General features: G+C 41.9%; 1 protein-coding gene across 1 annotated transcript in view; it reads right to left on the reverse strand.

Moving 5' to 3' along the window:
- Nucleotides 1-4,697: 4,697 nt before the first annotated feature.
- Nucleotides 4,698-20,960, reverse strand: part of LOC127010004 (uncharacterized) — a 24,817-nt gene continuing 8,554 nt past the window's right edge. Inside the window, exon 2 of the mRNA XM_050883703.1 lies at nt 4,698-7,485. Within this exon, the coding sequence (XP_050739660.1) occupies nt 5,816-7,459 (1,644 nt within the window). The 5' untranslated portion in view covers nt 7,460-7,485 and the 3' untranslated portion in view covers nt 4,698-5,815. The remainder of the gene's footprint in view (nt 7,486-20,960) is intronic.

The raw sequence follows: 20,960 nt of genomic DNA on the forward strand, positions 1-20,960 counted from the left end.
TGAAGCTTTATTACCTGGCGCGCGAGGAATGTGTGTGTGTGTGTGTGTGTGTGTGTGTGTGTGTGTGTGTGTGTGTGTGTGTGTGTGTACCATTATTTGTTGTATTTATGGTTTTGTTTATCTTTTTTTGTTTTATTACATCAACTATATTATTGTACGGATTTTATTGTATTTATTTTTTATTTGTTTACTCTTTTTATTATTGTATGTCAGTGTTCAGATTCGAGGAGGAGGAGGAGGAGGATACAGTATTATGCTTAAAATATATTACATAAGTCTTCCATTAAAACTGCCGGTGAATAACGTTTTCTATCACCAGTACAAAGTTTACGTTTCATTCCGTTTTCTGTATCGATTATGAGGACCTAAAATAAACCTTAAAAATGCCTTGATAATGTTTAGATGTTTAGTATTGAAGTTAGGGATGAAAATATAAGGACTGTGTGTGTGTGTGTGTGTGTGTGTGTGTGTGTGTGTGTGTGTGTGTGTGTGTGTGTGTACCGTAAGCTCTCATCATTACAAGCACACATAATAAATTGAAACACTGTAGCCATTGTCAGCAGCATCTTACCTTCATTCTTTACGCCATTCATGAAGGGAGAAAGTAAAGACACACATCATCTGTAAATGCCAAGGCGAGCAACTGCAGCGCCGCCAGTGACACAATGAAGAACAGTGAAAATATAACTCGAAAACATAAACAACCAATAAAGCCAAATACAAAACTATGGGAATATAACGCGATGATGTAAATAACCCATAAAGCAACATAAAACAATGCTAAATAAAATAAAACAACTCGAAACTTTAAAATTACTGTTATAGAGCAAATAAAAAAAAGTATAATTTAAGTGACTTTAAAAACGCTTGAATTCAAAACGAAAGTAATTAACAACAACATTAACGGGACTGGAGTTAATTAAAAGGGTCGTCTTGTTCTCTAATTAATAATAATGTCGGTAACCGTAATAACAGTAATATTAATGATGAAGCAATAGTGGTTATGGAAACAATGACTGTCTTAACAATGAAGGGAGGAAATCGTATGTGGAGAGAGAGAGAGAGAGAGAGAGATTTGAATTGATTTGTTGCTCAGTGATTTCAACGCGTCATAAGGTAGTAATCCAAAGGAATTTATATATATTTTTGTTTCATTAGTTTCAGTGCTTTTAAGTAGTCATCCATTGCATATACACCGAAGGAAGAGAGAGAGAGAGAACGGTAAGTAATAAAAGTGACGTCACGATGTCATAAATCACTTCCGTGCTACGCTGTGGATGAAAGGTGGACTTAGAAAATGGAATGACGGCCAAAATTTGCAATGGGATACCTTTCTATTCTTCTGCTGTTACTACTACTGCTACTACTACTACTACTACTACTACTTAAATTACCAATGCTACTACTGCTACTTCTACTACTATAACTATCATTTTTTTCCTTTTTCTATTTAAGTTGAATGGCGCTGGTTGTGTTGTATTGATGAAAGAAAACGTAGACATGGAAACAAAAGAAAACGGTGCTCGAGAATCTATAACTAAAACAGAGTGAGGTGAGCAGGAAATAAAATGTCTGTATTATGAGAGATTTCAGTAATAGTAACAGACCTTGACGACGGAGTGTGTGCCCAGGTATCGCTTAATTTGTCCTTTTCTGCCTCCCGTCCTTCCTTCCTTCCTTAATTTTCCTTTCTTTCCGTTTCTCCCTATTTATTGTCGTCCTTTCTTTTTCTTCCTTTCATTTCTTATTTATCCATTAGTTACTTCTGTGTTCTCTTATTTATTTTGTATTTTGACTCTTAGGATGGTAGATGATTGACTAATATCCGGTATATTTTGATGGTATATATTGAGGGTATATGTTGATGTGGGCAGTCGGCTTTTGGGGGCATAAGTTTACCCAATAACAAGAATATTAGTAGAAACCTAAAAGTGGCAGTAAGGTTGTGATGATTGCAGGGATATCAGGTTTAACTTTAATTACTTGTGTTGGTTTGACATGCGAAAGGAAAACAGTTGATATACATTTTCCGGTATATTTTGATGGTATATGTTGATGGTATATGTTGATGTGGGCAGTCGGCTTTTGGGGGCATAAGTTTAACCAATAACGAGAATATTAGTAGAAACCTAGAAATGCCAGTAAGGTTGTGATGATTGCAGGTATATCAGGTATATTTTGATGGTATATGTTGGGGGAGCATGTTGATGTGGGCAGTCATCATTTTGGGCATAAGTTTAACTAGTAATGAGAATAATACCAGAAACTTAGAAGTGCCGGTAAGGTTGTGATGATTGTAGGTATATTAGGTTTAACTTTAATTATTTGTGTTGGTTTGACATGCGAAGGAAATGCAGCTGATATACATTTTGTCTTGGTTTGTATCTTTTGTATTCCCTTAAATTCACCGTTGTCTCTGGTAGCTAGTCGAACATTTTCTTATATTCAGAGGGTTAACTATTATATTTGCTGACGTACATTCCCTCCCATTCATAAAAAACTATATTGGCTGGTCTGGTTTTCGTTTTATGTGTGTATGTGTGTTGATTTGTATATAAAAGGTCTGAGTGTGTATTCCTTTCCCCCTTTAAGTCTTTCCCCCTCCAGCCTTAAGCCCCGTTCACACTGTGCCGACCCCGGGCCACGACAACCCTGCGACTCGGGGTATACATGGAGGTAGAATTGGTGGAGTCGACACGGCCCGCTAATCCCACTCATTGAGGTGAAGCCGACGACCTGTCAAATTTACGGCCAAAAGTCAGGGGTGGGCGAGCCTGGCCGAGCCCATTAACCCGGTAGCTGCGGGGGTCATGATTCTTAGGTTAGGTTAGGTTAGGTTAGGTTAAAGGTTAGGTTAGGTTAGGTTAGGTTAGGTTAGGTTAAAGGCCCCTCTAAGTAAAATAATGAGAAAGAATCATCACTCACGCAAACCATTTCATAATATATATCAACGCATGTGTGATCAGCTTATGTATCATCTATTTTGGGAGGTGTATGTAATGGCAGAAATTTGGCCCATCGCTGGTACAAGGTAAAGCCGCAAATTTGGCCCATCGCTCCTACCGGGTTAAGAGGGAGCCTGACCTGACAACACCTGACACCTGGCCGTAAAAATGACAGCTCGGGCGGATTCACTTAATTGGGCTGATGTCGACTCCACCAATTCTACCTCCATGGGGGTATACGAGATCTTGGGTTTGAAACGTTGGTGGGAAAGGGTTCTACATGGTCGGAAAGAGGTCTGGAAACGGTCGCCTGATCCTAATTCGGTACATTGTGAAGGGGGCCTGATAGTTGCTGGGTTGTCGTGCCCTGAGTCGGCATAGTATGAACGGGGTCTTTCTTTCCTCATTCCTCAGCATGTTCTTACTTATCTTATGCCGTTCCCTTTTTCAGTTCCTTCATTTTCTTTCTTTATGCCCTTCCTAATCCTCCTTGTTAATTTATTGTCCACATTTTTGCTTCCACACCTTTCATTTTCTTCCTCCTTCCATTACTGAACGGGGCCTCACTTTCCTTCCTCGTTCCTCTGCTTGTTCTTCCCTATCTTATGCCGTTCCCTTTTTCACTTCCCTTATTTTCTTTTTTATGCTCTTTATTGTCCACATTTCTACTGCCACACCCTTCATTTTCTTCCTCCTTCCATTACTGAACGGGGCCTTGCTTTCTTTCCTCATTCCTCAGCATGTGCTACCCTATCTTATGCCGCTAGCTTTTTCATTTCCTTTATTTTATTTTTCCTTCTCTATCTTATGCCGCTAGCTTTTTCATTTCCTTTATTTTCTTTCTTTATGCCCTTCCTAATCCTCCTTATTTATTGTCTATATTTATTCTGCCAGACCCTCTATTTTCTCCCTCTTATTTTCCTTACCTAGTTTTTTTCCTCTCTCCCCCCCTTCAATTCCTCCCAACGTTTTTTTATGCCCTTCCTAATCCTCCTTATTAATTTATTGTTCATATTTATTCTGCCAGACCCTCCATTTTCTTCCTCCTTCAATTTCCCTTACCTACTTTTTTTCCCTCGGTCCCTCCCTCCCTCCTCCCCTTTTTTTTCATTTCCTCTCAATATCATCTCCGTACATTTTGCTTTTGCGCCTTTCCTTGTTCTACCTTCCTTCCTCCAGTCATTCTTCTTCTTTTTCCTTGTTTTCTTTTCTATCCTTTCCTCCTTTCCTTCCTTCTTTTCATCATCATTTATTTACCCTCCACTCCCTTCTGTTCCTTTTCTTTCCTTTCCTTCCGCTATTTATCCATACTTCCTTTTCTTTCTTAGTTATTTAATTGTTTGCATTTTTACTTATGTTTGCTCTTAAATACCGCCACCATTGGGACGTATGAATGATTAATTGATTGATTTTCATTTATATTTCTTTCCTTATTTCCGTTTATAAAAATTTTCTTAAAAGATTATTGGTGGAACATTTTAATTCTTGGTTTTATTTCATTCCATTTTTTTCTGTTTCATTTTTATTTTTATTTTTTATTTTATTTGAGATTTTTATTTACCTTTTTATTTCTTATTTGTTTATTTATCCATTTGGTATTTGCTTCTTATCGCATTTCTTCTCTATTTACCTTCATAATCATTCATTCAGTCATTCATTTTGATTTATTTATTTTAATTAGGTCAAGGACAATCATTAACCAGGTATTCAGAAGTGGAGTTAATTGATTGGATAGGTAATTAAACACGTGGGTATCAAATAATTCACATATATTTTGATACAAACTAAGTGTGTACGTTTGTATGAATGTATGTATGTATACGTGTATGTGTGTCCGTGTGTATGTGTGTATGTGTGTGTATAAACAAACAAAACAAACACGCTTAGCCCTACCCTAATACGTACAATCATAACTTTAATAATAATAGAAATAATATTTATAATTCTTTTTCTCTTATGCCTTAGAGGTGAGATAATAATAGTAATAATAATAGTAATAATAATAATAATAATAATAATAATAATAATAAAGGGTCTTTCTTCGATATATCTTTAATAATTATCTTTTTTATTTATTTATTGCTAAGGAAAAAAAATAGAAGACGTTTAGCACCATTGTTATTTTCTCTCTCTCCCTATGACTAGCTGAGACCCGGGGAGGGGAAGGGGGAGGGGGCAGGGGGTGAGGGGGGAAAGAAGGGGAGTGAGGGGGAGGTATGCTGCTAAGGTGAGGGTGGTAATGGTAATAATAATAATAATAATAATAATAATAATAATAATAATAATAATAATAATGATAATAATAATAATAATGATACAAACAATAATATCAATGAAAAACAGCATCATAAAAAAATCGATTCATTACCACAAAATACGAGGAAGTTAACGACGAAAATGTGTTAATTGTTTTTTTTTTTATAGTTAGAAATGTTGTAAATATTTGTGACGGTGGAAATAATAACAAAGGCGCTGGAGTGTGTGTGTGTGTGTGTGTGTGTGTGTGTGTGTGTGTGTGTGTGTGTGTGTGTGTGTGTGTGTGTGTGTGTGTGTGTGTGTGTGTGTGTGTGTACATCCTCCAGCGTACATACACGTGCTTCCTCGGTTCGCTACACTACTTGTACTACACAGCAGGAGGGGGCAGGGGGTCAGTAAAGGGGCAGGGGGGGATGGGAGAGTCGCCCCTGGGGAGCCTGGTGCTGGGGCCTGGGGGGCGTGGGTAGGGACTGGGCGCATGGAGCGTGTTCGTTATACGTTCGTTGTACGTAAACACGGACGGTTTGTACGTAGGAGAGAGTGACGGACGGAATGTGCATCAGTTTGTTCCACTAAGACACTTTGTAGGGGGAGGGAGGGAGGGGGTCATATGATCACGCGGACATGACCGCCATGGGGGCCGGCATCCCCCCCGGGGCGGCGTCCACCTCCATGGGGGAGGAGGGCTTGATGGTCACCTCGCAGGAGATCTTCTCGCCCTCCTTCTCGCCGAGGTCCTCCTCCTCGTCGTCGTCTTCCTCCTCCACGTCGATGTACTCGTCCTCGTCGTCGTCGTCGTCGCCGCCTTGCAGGTCCTCCCGCGCGTCGGTCGGCGCCTTAGCGGGGGTCTGCGGGGCGTCGTCTGACTCCTGCGGCGCAGTGTACCGCCGCGGGCTGCCGTCCAGGATGGTGGGCCCGTCCGACTCGTGCTTCTTCATGTGCCGGTCGAGGTTGGTCTGCTGGCCGAAGGCGCGCTCGCAGAGGCGGCACTTGTAGGGCTTCTCCTTGTTGTGGATGTTCCGCACGTGCCGCTGCAGGTTGGACGAGATGCTGAACGACCGCTCGCAGAACTTGCACTTGTACGGCTGCTCGCCCGTGTGCGTGCGAAGGTGCCGCGTCAGGTTGGCGGAGCGCGGGAACACCTTGCCGCAGAACTTGCACGAGTACCGCTCGCGGGGGCGCGCCGACACCACGCCGTGCACCTCCGAGTGCTGCGCCGCGCCCACGCCCACGCCCTTGGGCAGCCGGTCCCCCATCACCTGGTACAGCGCCGGGTGCCCGGGGGGGTGCGGGCCTGGCGGGGGGCCACGGAAGCCCTGCACCATCTGCGGGGACCCCGCGGGGGGCCCCAGGTGGTAGGCGTTGTGGGGCAGGCCCATGACGGGGTAGGGTGAGCGCACGGGGGGACCGGGGTGCAGGGGCCGGTGGCACTCGGTGGAGTAGACGGGCAGGGGCTGGTGGACTGGCTGGTGGAGGGGCGGCGCGTAGGTCACGATGGGCGGGGGGCGTGGCCCCACCACCACGGTGCTGGGGGGCGCGAGGTGCATGGTCTTGGGGGGCTCTGCCTCGAGGGGGGGTGGCGCCAGGTCGTGGGGGGGCATGGGGGGCCGGTAGTCGTGCACGGGGGAGAGGTACTTGGGCGAGGGCGCCATGGGTCGCAGCGCGGGGGGCGGGGGCGTGCGCCGCTCCACCACCAGCAGGTTCATGTTTTCGTCCTGCAGCGGCGGCCGCTTCTTCACCGTCAGGTCCAGCGGCTGCTCCGCCTCGGACAGGTCGAGCGGCCGCGACGCGGGGGACATGCGCGGCTCGCGGTTGTGCGTCGATAGGTCGAAGGGCATGTCCGAGGCCGGCGGGGGGACGTCCGACCTCCAGGGCGGCGGGTGGGTGTCGGGCAGGTCAGGGGTGGGGTAGGGGGGGCGCGCCTCGGGGCACACCGCGGCCTGCTTCGGGGAGCCCAGCGACCCGTGCACGCCGGGGGGGCGGAAGGCGTGGGGCGGGGCGCGGAGGGGCATGCCGGGGGGCTCGTAGGGCCCCAGGCTGGGGTGCGGCGAGCGGGACCTGGACACCCCCGGCGGCGAGGGCTGCGTGAGGGCGGCGGCGAGGTGGCCCATGAAGCGCGGCCGCCCGTAGCCCGGCGTGGGCGGCGACATGTGGTAGTGGTGCGTGTAGGTGGGCGCGGGCGTGAGGGGGCGCGGGGCGGGGCGGGTGGGCGAGGCGGCGGGCATGGCGCAGGCTGGGGCGGCCCGGGGCACCAACATCAGGCGGAGGGGGCCACTCCGAGGACCTGGGGGGGAGGGGAGAAGACAGTGTTAGGACACCACTCATCATCGTCATCACCACCACCACCACCACCACCAATGCTACACGTGAAGACCACACTATCACCAGCACCACCCATACCTTCATCCTCACCACACCATCTTCACCACAACACTACCACCACCACCACCACCACCACCGGCACCACCACCACCACCGCCACCACTCACACTATCACCTTAAACTTTACTCTCGAGGTCACACTTTTTGCCCTGCCGAGGCCATCTTTTCCCTCGTGACCTGCCCCTCCCCTCACCCCCACCCCCCCTTGGCACGGCTTCGAGGAGGAGGAAGAGGAGGAGGAGGAGGAGGAGGAGGAGCTGGGGCGTGTCTTTGTGTGACCCTGTTTTTGTCCCCCCTTTGTCTCCCTTCTCTCTCCTCCTCCTCCTCCTCCCTTCACTTTCATAGACAAAACCTCCACATTCCTAAGATGATACAATAAGAATAAGAATAGTGATGATAGTAATAACGATGATAAGAGATGATGATAGCGAATTACTCTCCTCTTCTCTTTCTTCATCTTTCTTCTCTTTATTTCATCATCTTTTTTTTTTTCTTCCTTCATCTTTCTTCTCTTTGCTTCTCATCTCTTATTTTTCTTACTTTTTTTCCCCTCGTTTCTCTTCCTTTACTCCTCCATTCTCTCTCTCTTTTTTTTTTATTTCATCCATCATTTTCCTTCCTTTCTCTCCTCTTTTCTATTCCTTTTCTCCTCTTCGTTCTTTCTTCTCTTTAATTCATCCTTTATTTCCCTTCCTCCTCCTCCTCCTCCTCCTCTCCTCCTCTTCCTCCTTTCCTAACTCCGCCATTCGTCTTACCGCACTATCATCTTCCTCCTCCCCTCCCCTTCCTCCCTTCCCCTCCCCTCCCCTCCTCTCCCCTCCCCTCCCCTCCCCTCACCTCACCTGTATCTAGGTCACACCCGCGGAGGACAGGTGACAGCTGGTATATTAAAGGGCGCCAGTTGAGTCACCTGCTAAAGGCTTCTCCTCCTCCTCCTCCTCTTCCTCCTCTTCCCCTCTTCTTCATCCTCTGCCTTTTTCCTTTCTTCCTCCTCCTCTTCACTTTTTTTAACATGTTTTTTGTCTTCCTAATCTCTTTTTTTTCCTATCTTCTGTATTCCTTTTTTTCTTTCTCCCATTTTTTTTTTTTACTTTTCCTCCTCGTCCTCACTTTTTATTACTTTTTTTTTATGTCTATTATTTTTTTTCTTTCTTATTTCTTTCCTTCTCTTTCGTTCATTTATTCCTATTTCTATAATTTTTTCTCTTTACTTATTCTCTCTTTCCCTTCCACATTATCTCCCCTTCCCTTATTTTGTTCATATGTTTTTATTCTCTTCATTTTCTCTTCTTCCTCTCCTTCTTTTCCTGTTCTTGTAATTCGTCCACTTTCTTTCCTCTCGTATTTCTTTTCTTCTCATGTATTTCCTATCTCCCTCTTTTATCTTTCTTCCCTTCTTATTTTTTTTCCTCCTTATTTATCGAGTACTCTATCCCATTCGTCATTTCTCTTTCACCATCACTCCTCCTCCTCCTTCTCCTCCTCCTCCTCTTCCTCCTCCTCCTCCTCCCCTTTAACCCGAATCTCTTCCTCTCCCTTCTCCCCTTTCCTCCTCCTTCTCGAATATGCTTATGTCTTCTTCGTATTATTATTATTATTATTATCTTCTAGTGCATATATTTCTTCCTCCTTTCTCCTCCATTATTCCTTTCTCCTTTTCCTCCTTTCTCTTCTATCCTCCTTTCTCTTAACCTTTGTCCCTTCTCTTCCTTTCCTGTCCTTCTCTCTTTCTTTTTTTTCTTCTCTCTCTCTCTCTCTCTCTCTCTCTCTCTCTCTCTCTCTCTCTCTCTCTCTCTCTCTCTCTCTCTCTCTCTCTCTCTCTCTCTCTCTCTGTAGTTTATCAGTTTTAGCTTTTTTCTCTTTTCTTCTGTTCTTCCTCTTCTCTTTCTATCGGTTCTTCCCTTGCTCTTCTCCTCTTCTTCCTCCCTTCTCTTCCTTCTCTTCTTCTTACGTTAAAAAATTCCTCTCTCTCTTAAGTTGCTCCGCCCTGGCTTGACACCCCCCCCTCCTCCTCCTCCTCCTCCTCCTCCATTAGGGCAGGAAGACAAAACATTTTAGTGTTCTTGTCTCGCGAAAATGTCAAAGGAATCCATCATTATGTTTGTTAGACTGTGTGTGTGTGTGTGTGTGTGTGTGTGTGTGTGTGTGTGTGTGTGTGTGTGTGGAGATAGAGAAAGAGAGAAATTCTACGACTTATTTTCTTTCCTTTACCGTATTTAGTTACATTGTTAGAGAGAGAGAGAGAGAGAGAGAGAGAGAGAGAGAGAGAGAGAGAGAGAGAGAGTCGTAACTACACTACCAGCAGAATAAACAACAGGAAAGATAATTATAATCAACAATAAAAGCGAAGACGAGAAGCATCGAGGTACTAAAACGGGTTGATGGACTCTCTAATCCCCCACGATAGATGCTTGAACCCTTTTTAGCGAGTTAATAAAGAGGATTGGATGCTCTTGGGAAGGTTAATAAAGAGTTTAGGACCAATATTAACATTTGGAGTAGAGACTGACGATTAGGTGAAACTGGTTGGTTAAAATACAGTACCATGAAGGTTTAGATACAGTGAGATAAACGTGTAGCTGAGAAAAGGAACATAGTAAAAGAGTTATGTTTAAAATCCTTCGCAGTAATAGAGATGCCTAGCTGTAAGAGGTTCAGGAATAAGATGAATCACTTGAAAGAAATTGTAATGAAGACTTAGAACTTTAAAGATTTAGATAGTGAAAAAGAAAACAGTTAGCTAAGGAAAGAGAATAGTAAAAGGTGTGATTAAATTTCTTAGTGATATCTGCTTACTGATAGAGGTTCAAGGATAAGGCGTCGCTTGAAAGAAATTGTAATGAACATGTAATACTTTAAAGATTTAGATACAGTGCAAAACAAAACAAGTAGCTGAAGAAAGAGAATAGCAAAAGGTGTGATTAGATTTCTTAGTGATATCTGCTTACTAATAAAGAGGTTCAGGGATAAGGCGAGTCACTTAAAAGAAATTGTAATGAAGACTTAAAACTTTGAAGATTTAGATACAGTGCAAAACAAAAATAGCTTAAGAAAGAGAATTGTTAAAGGTGTGAATAGAGTTCTTAGTGATACCTGCTTATTAATAGAGGTTCAGGGATAAGGCGAGTCACTTAAAAGAAATTCTAATGAAGACTTAAAACTTTGAAGATTTAGATACAGTGAAAGGAACATGTAGCAAAGGAAATATCGTGGTACAAACTGTTTTGACTGAATTTCTTATCAGTGACGAAGATGACTAATTATATAAGGTTCAGGAATAAGATAAATAAGTTAACAGAGATAGAACGAAGAATTTAAACTTGTAACATAATAAAGACTTAAAACTTGTACTAATATATAAGAAAGATGTTTAACTTGTAATATGTGATAAAGATATATAACTTGTGATAGAAGGTTTAGAGACAAGATGAATAAGTTGGCAGAAACAGAAGGATGATTTTAAACTCGCGAGGAAATACAGTCTGCAAGATAGTTAAGTGTGAGGAAATCGTAAGGAGAATTTGATGATGAAAATGTGAAGGGAAGGAAAATAACGGAGTACCAAACAAAGAAAAAGGAAAAATAATATAAGGGAGATAAGTATTGATAAAAGTGTTCAGATTAAAGTAAACCTCCAGAGTAAAAGAAGAAAATCATAAAGGAATCAAGGAAAGGAAAAACGAAGCACTGGAAATATGAACTGGATGAAATATTTTACTGCTAAGAATGAAGGAAATAATGTGATAAAAAGTAATATGAAGGAAAAATAACGATGGAATAATAAAATACCAGAAAAATAATAATAGGCTAAACAATACAATAGAAAAATGATGACGCTAGAAAATACGATCAAATAATGTGATTGAAAAAATAAGTGAAAAAAAATGATATAGTAAAAAGAAATATGATGGAAAAATAAAGATAAAAAATAACACAATAGAAAATAACAATAATAATGAAATAGTATAAGAAAATAATACAATAGAAAAAAAAAGATAAAAGGAAAAATAATATTAGAGAAAATCGAAAATAATATCAGAAAATCATACAAAAGAAAAAAAGAAAAACGAAAAATATGATACAAGAAAAATATAACAAAATAAATAATGAAATAATAACAAGCTAACACACAAGTCATCGTCCACTGAGAAGGCTTCGAACGTCTTTTAAAAGCGCGCGGAAGAGATTCAGATCCTTTTAAAGTGGATCGTAATGCTCGTAAAAAAAGTGGTTTAAGACGCCGTTGTTAAGAAGAGCCTGAGAATTAAAACGGCGAGTAAAACGGAGGGCGAGTTTTGTGGTCCCGTTTTTTTTGTTTTGTTTTTTTGCTTGAAGTTTTCCTCGTTGCTTGTCTTCCTGTGTTGAATGAGATGTTGGGAGAGTTGTTTTCTTTCTTGTTTTCTTTTCTTTGTTTTCTTTTCCCTGTTTGTTTTTTCTTGTTTTTTTGTTTTCTTTTTCGTATTCTTTGTTTTCTTGTTTTCTCTTGTTTTTTTGTCTTCTTTTGGTTTTCTTAATATACTTGTTTTCTTTTTATTTTTTATTTTTTTTTGCGCTGTTTGTATTTGGATTCGTTTGTTTTTATTTTCTATTTATTTTCTTTTTTTCGTTTTTCCTTGTTTTTATTTGGCATTATTCGTGTGTGTGTGTGTGTGTGTGTGTGTGTGTGTGTGTGTGTGTGTGTGTGTGTGTGTCCTTGCTTTACTTGTTTACTGTTTACATCTAGCACGTGACTCGACTGTGTATGTCCATGTGTGTGTGTGTGTGTGTGTGTGTGTGTGTGTGTGTGTGTGTGTGTGTGTGTGTGTGTGTGTTTAAATGATAGGTTTTGTTTTTGCTTGCGAGTTTGACATTTCGTGCGTATACTTTGTTTATTTTTCTTTTATTTTTCTTTCTATTATTTTTCCATATTTTTCCTTCTTTTTTATTTAATTTTTTTCGTTTTATATATTTCCTTTGTCCTTCCTTTCCTTCTATATTATTTTGCTTATTTCCTTTTTTTATATTTTCCCTTTGTTTCCATTTTTTTTGTTTTCCTTTGTCATTCTTTTTTCTTTTTTTCCTTTTTGTATTATTGTGTTCTTTTTTTTCCTTTTATCTCTACTTTTCCTATGTAGATTATGTTTATTATTATTATTATTATTATTATTATTATTATTATTATTATTACGAGTATTACTATTATTATTATTATATACGTTGCCTCCTTTAAACACACACACACACACACACACACACACACACACACACACACAGAAAACAGGGAGAGCTTGGTCCGTAGATTATATTAACAGACCCCCTACCCTCCTCCTCCTCCTCCTCCTCTTCCTCCACCTCCTGCTCCTCCTCCTCCATCCTCCTCCTCCTTCCATCATCATCATCAACTTTTGTCTTGGTGTTATTTTTTTTTTTCATTTATAATTCGCTACAAAAAAAGTTGATTTATCGAGTTAAAGAAAAAAATATCTATGATTAGGTAATGGCAAACAGAGAGAGAGAGAGAGAGAGAGAGAGAGAGAGAGAGAGAGAGAGAGAGAGAGAGAGTGCATTCAGATGGAGGGAGATTTCAATGCTAAGATAAATACCGATCCTTGCCAAATCCTTGTGTATATGTATGTATGTATGTATGTATGCATAGCTCCACACATGTATGTATGTATGTATGTATGTATGTGCGTATGTGTGCATGATCGAATGAGGGTACGAACCTATAAGTGAAAGAACCGCATCCTATATCCAATCCTTTCTCCTCCTCCTCCTCCTCCTCCTGCTCCTCCTCCAACCCTTCCCTCTCCTCTTTTCTCCTCTCTCTCTTCCTCTTCGTTTTCCTTCTCCTCCTACTGTCCAACTCTTTTCTCTTCCCTCTATCTCTCTTCTCCTCCTCCTCCTTCTCCAACCCTTCCCTCTCCTCTTTTCTCCTCTCTCTTCCTCTTCGTTTTCTTTCTCCTCCTCCTTCTGTCCAACTCTTTTCTCTTCCTTCTATCTCTTCTCCTCCTCCTCTTCTTCTTTCTTCTCCAACCCTTCCCTCTCCTCTTTTCTCCTCTCTCTCTCTTCCTCTTCGTTTTCTTTCTCCTCCTCCTTCTGTCCAACTTTTCTCTTCTCTCTACCTCTCTTCTCCTCCTCCTCTTCTTCTTCCTTCTCCAACCTTTCCCTTTCATCTTTTCTCTCTTCCTCCTCGTCTTTTTTCTTCTCCTCCTCCTTCTATCCAACCCTTTTACCTCTCCTCTCTACCACTCTCTCTCCTCCTCCTTCTTCTTCAACCTTTTCCTCTCCTCCAACCCTTTCCTCGCTTCTTTTCTCCTCTCCCTCCCTTCTTCTTCCCCAGCCTCCTCCTCCTCCTCCTCCTTAGGGTCGTTTTATGAGTGCTGGAGAGGAACAATGGGAGGCTATAAACGGCCCACATCACGGAAGCATCTGATGAATGGGTTCAAACTCTCTCCGCCCACCGCCTGGCCTCCGCGGGGGATTGGATCGGATTAACAATGGGATTCAGGGGAGTAGAAAAGGATTAGGTTGTTTATGTAGAGGATTAAGCGGTTTAGAAAGGTGTGTGATTGTGTTTGATTAGGATTAGACTGTTTGGAAAGGTTTTGAATAATATGATTTAGAACTTGGGTGATTTGAATAGTATTAGGTTGTGTTTGTAAGGGATTAAGGGGTTTAGAAAGGTGTTCGATTGTGTTTGAATAGGATTAGATTGCAAAGGGTTTTAAATTATATGATTTAGAACTTAAGTGATTTGAATAGTATTAGGTTGTGTTAGTAAATGATTAAGGGGTTTAGAAAGGCGTTTAATAGTGTTTGGATAGGATTAGGCTTTGGAAAGGGTTTTAGTTGCTTATGATATGGGGTTTGAGCGAGTTGATAAGGATTAGCTTGTTTGGAATGGTGTTTGAATCGTTTAAGAAGAGATTGGGTTGACTTGAAAGTATGCTGGTTGGTTGGGTGGTTATAACTTTATGGTGAAGGATTGAGGTCATGTGAAAAGGATCAGGTAGTGTTGGTAAAGGATTAGTGTGTTTAGAGAGGTGTTTGATTGTGCTTGAAGAGATTAGGTTGTTTTAAAAGGGGGTTAAGTTGATTGGGTATTTTGAAGTATATGTTGTAAAAAACGATCATGTGGGAAGGGATTAGTTAAGTAGGATCGGATTAAAAAGGGTTGGATTCAGTTTATATTAGGAGTGGATTATATTGTATGGGATGATGTTATGTACCGTAGGAGTAAGAACTGTATTTTGCGTTTAATAATTCAAGATGAACTTTGTATAAATAATTAGGCAAGATTCTCACATTATAAGTCATAGCCAAGTCTTATATCTTACAATTATCGGAAAACTTACAGCGTGCTAACTGATATTTAACCTTTGCATTCTAAATAACAAAGGTAACATAAAACTCTTCTTGGTAAACTGTAAAGGTTAGTTGACGTTCTTAATAATAATCATTTTTACTTCTGTTGATTTAGATGATGTAAGGTGTTGGATTACTTTAAGGTCAGTTCACCCTTCTGCTTATCTTCATCGGGATCTCATGGAGTGTCTTGTTAGTAAGGTCAGGGGAGTTTGATGACCAAGTAACGGAGTGGCGACCCAGCAACTACAGGAGCCTGGGCAGACAGAGAGTATGGTGGAGAGATGAACTTAAAACCTTTGCCAGAGAACAGGATGGAGTACACTAACACCAGACAGAGGACCAGGTGGAGAGATGAACTTAGAACCTTTGCCAGAGAACAAGATGGAGTACACTAACACCAGACAGAGGACCAGGTGGAGAGATGAACTTAGAACCTTTGCCAGAGAACAGGATGGAGTACACTAACACCAGACAGAGGACCAGGTGGAGAGATGAACTTAGAACCTTTGCCAGAGAACAGGATGGAGTACACTACCACCAGACAGAGGACCAGGTGGAGAGATGAACTTAGAACCTTTGCAAGAGAACAGGATGGAGTACACTAACACCAGACAGAGGACCAGGTGGAGAGATGAACTTAGAACCTTTGCAAGAGAACAGGATGGAGTACACTAACACCAGACAGAGGACCAGGTGGAGAGATGAACTTAGAACCTTTGCAAGAGAACAGGATGGAGAGCACTAACACCAGACAGAGGACCAGGTGGAGAGATGAACTTAGAACCTTTGCCAGAGAATAAGATGGAGTACACTAACACCAGACAGAGGACCAAGTGGAGAGATGAACTTAGAACCTTTGCAAGAGAACAGGATGGAGTACACTAACACCAGACAGAGGACCAGGTGGAGAGATGAACTTAGAACCTTTGCCAGAGAACAGGATGGAGTACACTACCACCAGAGAGGACCAGGTGGAGAGATGAACTTAGAACCTTTGCCAGAGAACAGGATGGAGTACACTACCACCAGAGAGGACCAGGTGGAGAGATGAACTTAGAACCTTTGCAAGAGAACAAGATGGAGAGCACTAACACCAGACAGAGGACCAAGTGGAGAGATTGAATTAGAACCTTCGTCGGGGTAGGATGGAGTACACGAACACCAGACAGAGGACCAAGTGGAGGGATGGAATTAGAACCTTTACCGGGGCAGGATGAAGTACACTAACACCGGACAGACAGCGAACCAGGTGGATAGGTGGAATTAGAGCATTTACCGGTTCGGGAGAGAGAGAGAGAGAGAGAGCAGGGCACATCGAAAGGCTTGTGCCCCGCAGTGGACTGATAATAGCTGATGATCATGATGAGATTCTTGAAGAGTAACAGTTTTCTTCTCATTTCTTCAGGTAAGTGATGACCCCCCCCTCCCCCCCCCCCGAGCCCCCCAGCGCCGCCCCCCACACCTGAGTGATTAATGCCACGGCGAGCAGGTAAGAAAAACAAGTAGAGTAGAAAAAAGTTGCGGAGTTGAACCTTTCTTTCTTTGTTATTTTGTATCAGTCTTACTTGCCCGGTGATGATTCTCGCCCCGCCGTGGATTAAGGTTACGGAACGAGGGACGAGGAACCTTTGTAGATGTGTGTTTTTATATTGGTTGTGGGTGTTGTCTTCGTGTTCCTTTTTTTTTGGGGGGGGGGGGGGGAGTGGGTGGGGTTGGTTATCATCTCTGGGCAAGTTATTGAAGAAGGTCGAGTGTGAAGAGAGAAAATGAAAAACGATGAAGAAAAGGGATGAAATCTTATGTACAATTGTTCAGTAATTTGTGTTTTGGTTTATCATCTTGAAGGAAGTTACTGAAGAAGGTCGAGTGTGAAGAGAGAAAATGAAGAACGATGGAAAAAAGGGATGAATTCGTATGTACTTTTGTTTAGTAATTTGTGTTTTGGTTTATCATCTTGAAGGAAGTTATTGAAGGAAGTCGAATGTGAAGAGAGAAAATTAAGAACGGGGGAAAAAAGGGATGAATTCGTATGTACTTTTGTTTAGTAGTTGTTTTTCATTCGTAGTTTGTGTATTTGTTTATCATCTTTAAGCAAGTTGTTGAAGGAGGTTGAAAGTGAAGAGAGAAAATGAAGAACGGTTAAAAAAAGGGATGAAATCTTCTATACATTTGTTTGGTAGTTGGTTTTGTATTTGTAGTTTCTGTTTTGGTTTATCATCTTGAAAAAATTGTTGGAGGAGGTTGAGAGTGTGTGAGGGAAAATTACCATAGTGGAAAGAAATGAAACAACCTTTATATATGTGGGGGGGTTTTAGTAGTGGGTTTTTACTTCGATTTTTTTTTTATCATCTTTAAGCAAGTTACTGAAGGAGGTCGGAGTGATTTGATAAAGTAACTTACAAAGATGAAACGAGGCATAAAACTAATTTTTTTTTGTATGATTTTTTTTTTACGCGTTTTTCGGTTAATTATTCGTTAGCAAGTTATTGAAGGTGGTCGGAAGTGCGTAAAAAAAAAAAAATGAAAACAACACGAAGCTTTTATATTTGTTTGGTTTAGTAGTAGTTTATGGAATCGTGTTTTTCGCTTTTTTTTTATTAATCATGTCTAAGCAAGTTATTGAAGGAGGTCGGGACTATGAAAAAAGAAAAAAAGATAAAACGTGCATTAGTTAAAAAAAATGCAAGAAAGCTTTGTGTATATATGTGTGTGTGTCTTATTATTAGGTTTTGTATTTGTTTTATTTAGGGAGTTTAACGCCTCTAAGCAAGGTATTCAATTAGGTGGAGACTGAAAAAAACAAGAAAAAAAATTACAGTGAAAAAATAGAAGAATCAGTCATATTATGGAGAGAGATTTCAATGCTAAGATAAATACCGATCCTTGCCAAATCCGTGTATGTATATGACTGTATGCATAGCTCCACTCGTGTATGTATATATGTATGTATGTGCGTATGTGTGCATGATTGGATGAGGGTACGAACCTATAAGTGAAAGAACCGCATCCTATATCCAATCCTTTCTTCTCTTCCTCCTCCATTTCTTTCCTTTCTTCTCTTCCTCCTCCTCCTTCCATTTAGCAGCTGGTTTTGTCTTCTATTGTGTGTGTGTGTGTGTGTGTGTGTGTGTGTGTGTGTGTGTGTGTTATTGCGTGTGTGGGGTGGAGTTATTGTCTCATGAAGTTGCTGAGAGAGGTCGGAACCGTGAGAAAAAAGAAGAAATAGGATTAATAAAAGACAAGGACTGTATTTTTAAGCGAAGATTCACACCAGCCCAGCTCCACGTATATCACTCGGTGGAATATAATGTTTTTTTTTTTCTCTTGTCATTCTAATCCCCTTCTCTTCCCATCTTCATCTATTCCTCACCTCTCCTCCTTTTTTTCCCCCTTTCTTCATCGCTTTCTTCCTCACCATCTCGTTTTCTTCCCCTTCTCTTCCCATCTTCATCTATTCCTCACCTCTCCTCCTTTTTTTTCCCCCTTTCTCCATCCCTTTCTTCCTCCCCATCTCCCTTTCTTCCCCTTCTCTTCCCATCATCTTTTCCTCACCTTCCCCCTTTTTTTTTCTTTTTTTCTCCCCTTCTTCATCCCTTTCTTCCTCCCCATCTCGTTTTCTTCCCCTTCTCTTCCCATCTTCATCTTTTCCTCACCTCTCCCCCTTTTTCTTTCTTTTTTTCTCCCCTTCTTCATCCCTTTCTTCCTCCCCATCTCGTTTTCTTCCCCTTCTCTTCCCATCTTCATCTTTTCCTCACCCCTCCCCTTTTTCTTTCTTTTTTTCTTCCCTTCTTCATCCCTTTCTTCCTCACCATCTCCTTTTCTTCCCCTTCTCTTCCCATCTTCATCTTTTCCTCACCTCTCCCCTTTTTCTTTCTTTTTTTCTCCCCTTCTTCATCTCTTTCTTCCTCCCCATCTCGTTTTCTTCCCCTTCTCTTCCCATCTTCATCTATTCCTCATCTCTCCCCCATTTTTTTCTTGCCTTCTTCATCCCTTTCTTCCTCACCATCTCGTTTTCTTCCCCTTCTCTTCCCATCATCTTTTCCTCACCTCTCCCCTTTTTCTTTCTTTTTTTGCTTCCCTTCTTCATCCCTTTCTTCCTCCCCATCTCCTTTTCTTCCTTCCCTTTTCTTTCCAGGTTGCTAACATATCATTTTACTCATTATTATACCCATGTCATTCTACTCAAGTTCCGGATTGCTCGCATTTCATTATATCGAAGGTGCAGGAACACGTATTTCATTATAATCAAGTTACAAATTTCACGCGTTTCATTATACTTAAGTCAATCATTAGACGCCCGTCATTGTACTCAAGGCACGAATTCTTCACATTTCGATTGTGTCAGTTTTACTTTGGCACAAAAATTTGATCTTTTTTTTAGCACGAGTGAAAGTCGAGTTTTTTTGTTTTTTTTTTTTTTTTTGAGGAAGGCGATTGAGTCTTCGTTTGTCTTCCAGTTTTGAGAGAGAGAGAGAGAGAGAGAGAGAGAGAGAGAGAGAGAGAGAGAGAGAGAGAGAGAGAGAGAGAGAGAGAGAGAGAGAGAGAGAGAGAGAGAGAGAGAGAGAGAGATCACTTATAAGGTGTTCAAAGTGTGTTTCAAGTTGAGGGAGTTATAAAAAAGGCTTGAATCGCCCATAGGAAGAGTGATATAGAGTACTGGATCGCATTAGGAAGACAGCTATAGAGAATTGGATCGCCTATAGGAAGACAGCTATAGAGAATTGGAACCCTATAGGAAGACAGCTATAGAGAATTGGATCGCCTATAGGAAGACAGCTATAGAGAATTGGAACCCTATAGGAAGACAGCTATAGAGAATTGGATCGCCTATAGGAAGACAGCTATAGAGAATTGGAACCCTATAGGAAGACAGCTATAGAGAATTGGAACCCTATAGGAAGAGAGCTATAGAGAATTGGATCGCTTATGAGAAGAAAACTATAGAGGATTGGATAGCCTTGAGGTAGATAGCTATAGAGGATCGGATAGCCTATAGGAAGGTGTTGGAATCTGTTTATGCGTTACGTGTTGGGTTTATGTTTATTCTGGCGAAGATAATGAGTGGGTAGAGGGATGTTACGTGTCCTGGGTGACGGATGAGAGAGAGAGATATAAATAAGATGGGAATGGAGATGGAAGAGGAAGGATGAGAATGGGGTGATGGAAGATAGAGAGGAGGAGGAGGAGGAGGAGGAGGAGGAGGAGAGAAAATAGTATCAAAAGGTATAGAAGAAGAAATAAGGAAAGGGAAGAATAATATGGAAAGAGAAAAGGAAAGAAAGAAACAAGAAAGGGTGAAGGAAAAGATAGAAAACAAGAATGGAAGGGAGGAGAAGAAGAAGGAAGAGGAGGAGGAATTAGTATAAAAATGGTACAGGAAAAACATCAAGGAAAAAGAAGGATGAGAGAGAGAGAGAGAGAGAGAGAGAGAGAGAGAGAGAGAGAGAGAGGAAAGAAGTGCTGAAGAGAAGGGTGGTAGAGGGAAGGAACGGAAGAGAGAAGAAAAGGAAGAGAAGGAGGAGGAGAAATAAAAAAAAATAATAGGAGATGCAGAACTAGAGAAAAAGAAAGAGAAAGATGAGAGAGAAAAAAGGAATGAAAAGAAGGATGGAATAAGGGAATGGAGGGAAGGAAGGAAAAGAAAAGGAGGAGGAGGAGGAGGAGGAGGAATAAACTTGAAAAGGTACATAAGAAGAAGTAGGAAAAAGATGGGAGAGAGAGAGAGAGAGAGAGAGAGAGAGAGAGAGAGAGAGAGAGAGAGAGAGAAGAAGAGAAAGGAAGAGGGAGGATGGAAGAAGGTCCCACTGGAGGGAGGAGGAGGAGGAGGAGGAGAAGAGGAAGGGCGTGGCTACACAACAGAAGAAGGAGGAGGAGGAAGAGGAGGAGGAGGAGGAGGAGGAGTTGGCGTTGGCATGTAGGCGACCTTTCCTCTCTCCATCGCCCCTCCCCTCCTTCCCTCCCCCCCTTTCCTCCCCTCACCCCCATCTCCTCCCATTTCCCCCTTCACTGCCCCTTAACTTTCTCCCT

The sequence above is a fragment of the Eriocheir sinensis genome, chromosome 42 (genome assembly GCF_024679095.1).
Source record: "Eriocheir sinensis breed Jianghai 21 chromosome 42, ASM2467909v1, whole genome shotgun sequence".
NCBI classification, from domain to species: Eukaryota; Metazoa; Arthropoda; class Malacostraca; order Decapoda; family Varunidae; genus Eriocheir; species Eriocheir sinensis.